At 43.4% G+C, this 2,130-nt stretch overlaps 1 protein-coding gene across 1 annotated transcript in view; it reads right to left on the bottom strand.

Moving 5' to 3' along the window:
* LOC119585647 (protein Aster-B-like) overlaps window positions 1-2,130 on the bottom strand; it is a gene marked incomplete in the record, with an annotated part of 119,378 nt that overhangs the window by 19,349 nt on the left and 97,899 nt on the right. The window contains 2 exon segments of the mRNA XM_037934320.1: window positions 491-634; window positions 818-1,055. Coding sequence (XP_037790248.1) covers window positions 491-634; window positions 818-1,055 — 382 coding nt within the window.

Here is a 2,130-nt window from a genome sequence, read left to right as displayed (position 1 = left end):
CAATGAGAAAGTACCACAATATGAATCAATGTGCATCAGCTTCACATATTATACAGTTATTTAAAAAAATCTTGTATTATACATATTATACACATTATACAGCTACTTTAAAAATGCAAAACTATAATACTAGTCTTTCTATTCGGTCCACTTGCCCGGTTATCTCTACAATCTAAGAGAAGATAAGAGAAACCAATGCAACTCATCTTACCGGTGTGCGGGGAGCGTGAAACTTTGGCAAGCGAGGTGGAGGGAGGGGCAAGGTAGAGCACTGCCGAGTTTCTGATTGGTTTCATGGTTGCTTTGCCATGGACTGGCAACTACATCTGAAATGGAAATAAAGCTGTTGGATCGCGTCTATAAGTTATGAGCGAAGCTGTAACATCTGAATGTGAGAAAGACGCTGAGCGATAATAAAAGCACAAACATTGGCAAACTCACCAATACGTCAAACAAGCATCTGACCAGTGTCTTTCGAGGGAGAGGAGCTTATAAAGATCTAGCATAAACTTGGAATTGGTAAAGAGTAATGTAAACACTGTGTCCACAGGCAGTGCAAAAACAGTGTTGATGATCTCACGACCCTGGTGGTGTGTGGTCAGGTTTGGGCAAACCACACACTCGGAAGATAAACCTGCAGAAACATAAAATGCTCAATTAATCTCTCACTTTGCAAATGAAGTTTGCAAGATAGATTCCATTCCATCGCCTGAATCTCAAATCCACCCCTTTCTTGAAAATCTCCCTCAATTACCATTCTACTGAAACATTCCAAAGCCAGAATACAACTGATATACATACAAGAAAATATACTCACATGTAACCTTGCTGTCGGGCTCGGTTTCCGTTGTATCCGACATGTCTGTAGGGATCCCATCGTTGGGCTGCGGGGACGAATTATGCGTCGAGTGATGCTGCGGCGATTTGGTCGGAGACGAACTCTTGGGCGGCTGAGGCTTGTGCGAGGAGACCTGCTCCGACGTCTCAGATTCACCACCCTTCGGCACTGGGGGCACTTGGCTCTCCTCCAGACTCTGATCTGCAGGGCAAGCATCCTGTAAAGACACAAATGCAAATGCATCTTAAATGACTGCCATTGTACACATGATTTTGAGCAGCTTTGCCAATCAATCTGAACGTGTAGTTCACAACAATAGTTTAATAAACGAAAAAAATCAATGTGACTAATTATAAGCTGCTGCCATTTTTAGACAGAAAATTGTGAACACTTCAATACAAAACACAAGGCATCTTGATGAACAAATTGAAAACTTGGGGCATTGAACATAATACAATCTCTTATAAGGGAGCAACAGCACTTGTAGTTGAAGAGCTTGGCGAACACAAAAAATAATTTCGGTAACGATGACATGGGTATACTATGTACAGGTCTTTTTTCTTGTGTGTTTCGAAGGCTGGTTGGTAACTTTGTACTACCCAAGTACAAAAATGTATACGATGTTTGTGTATACTGCAGATAGCAGTGGAAACTTTATACCAATATGATAACCCTTTATCGTGATAAAATATTTTTACTTCGCAGTCATACCATCCGTTATCACAAAAAAGGAGGCAAACCCTTGGCCATCTTAAAACTCCCCTCTGGCTCAGAATCAGTGGTCGGCCTCAGCGCAACATGGCGGAGTGGATCATTTAATGCTATCATAAATGCGACTCCAACAATATAAATGAAGCTTCGTAGCCACCGAATCTCACAGACAAGCGGGAAGCCTTCTCAATATCAGAACTGACAAGTGACACGTGGAATATTATGCGTGTGTAAGAATGAGGTACTAAGAGAGAAGTTCTGGAGAAATGAAAAGACGAGGAAGCGTGAGACAAAAGGCAGGAGCGCGGGAACCTCGGAGTACAAGTGTACTGGCGGGAGCAAGCAGCTGGTACAGAATGGCAGGCCAATGGGGGTAGGGGTGAGGAGAGTACAAAGGGGGCCAATATGGCTGGCGCGGCCTTGACAACCCCTCAATATCCACACTGGGCCACTACCACCCTCTTCGCCGCTTCTCCAAGGCTTTGTACCCCACATGTTACACATACTTTGGCACGCCGCTCCGCTCTTTTATTACTGACATACGATCGCCTAAGTTTTGACAAAGCACTTATACATGCTTA

This window comes from Penaeus monodon, chromosome 20 (assembly GCF_015228065.2).
Source record: "Penaeus monodon isolate SGIC_2016 chromosome 20, NSTDA_Pmon_1, whole genome shotgun sequence".
Taxonomy (NCBI): domain Eukaryota; kingdom Metazoa; phylum Arthropoda; class Malacostraca; order Decapoda; family Penaeidae; genus Penaeus; species Penaeus monodon.
Note: the sequence above shows the minus strand (reverse complement) of the source record. Positions and strands in the feature narration are given on the sequence as shown.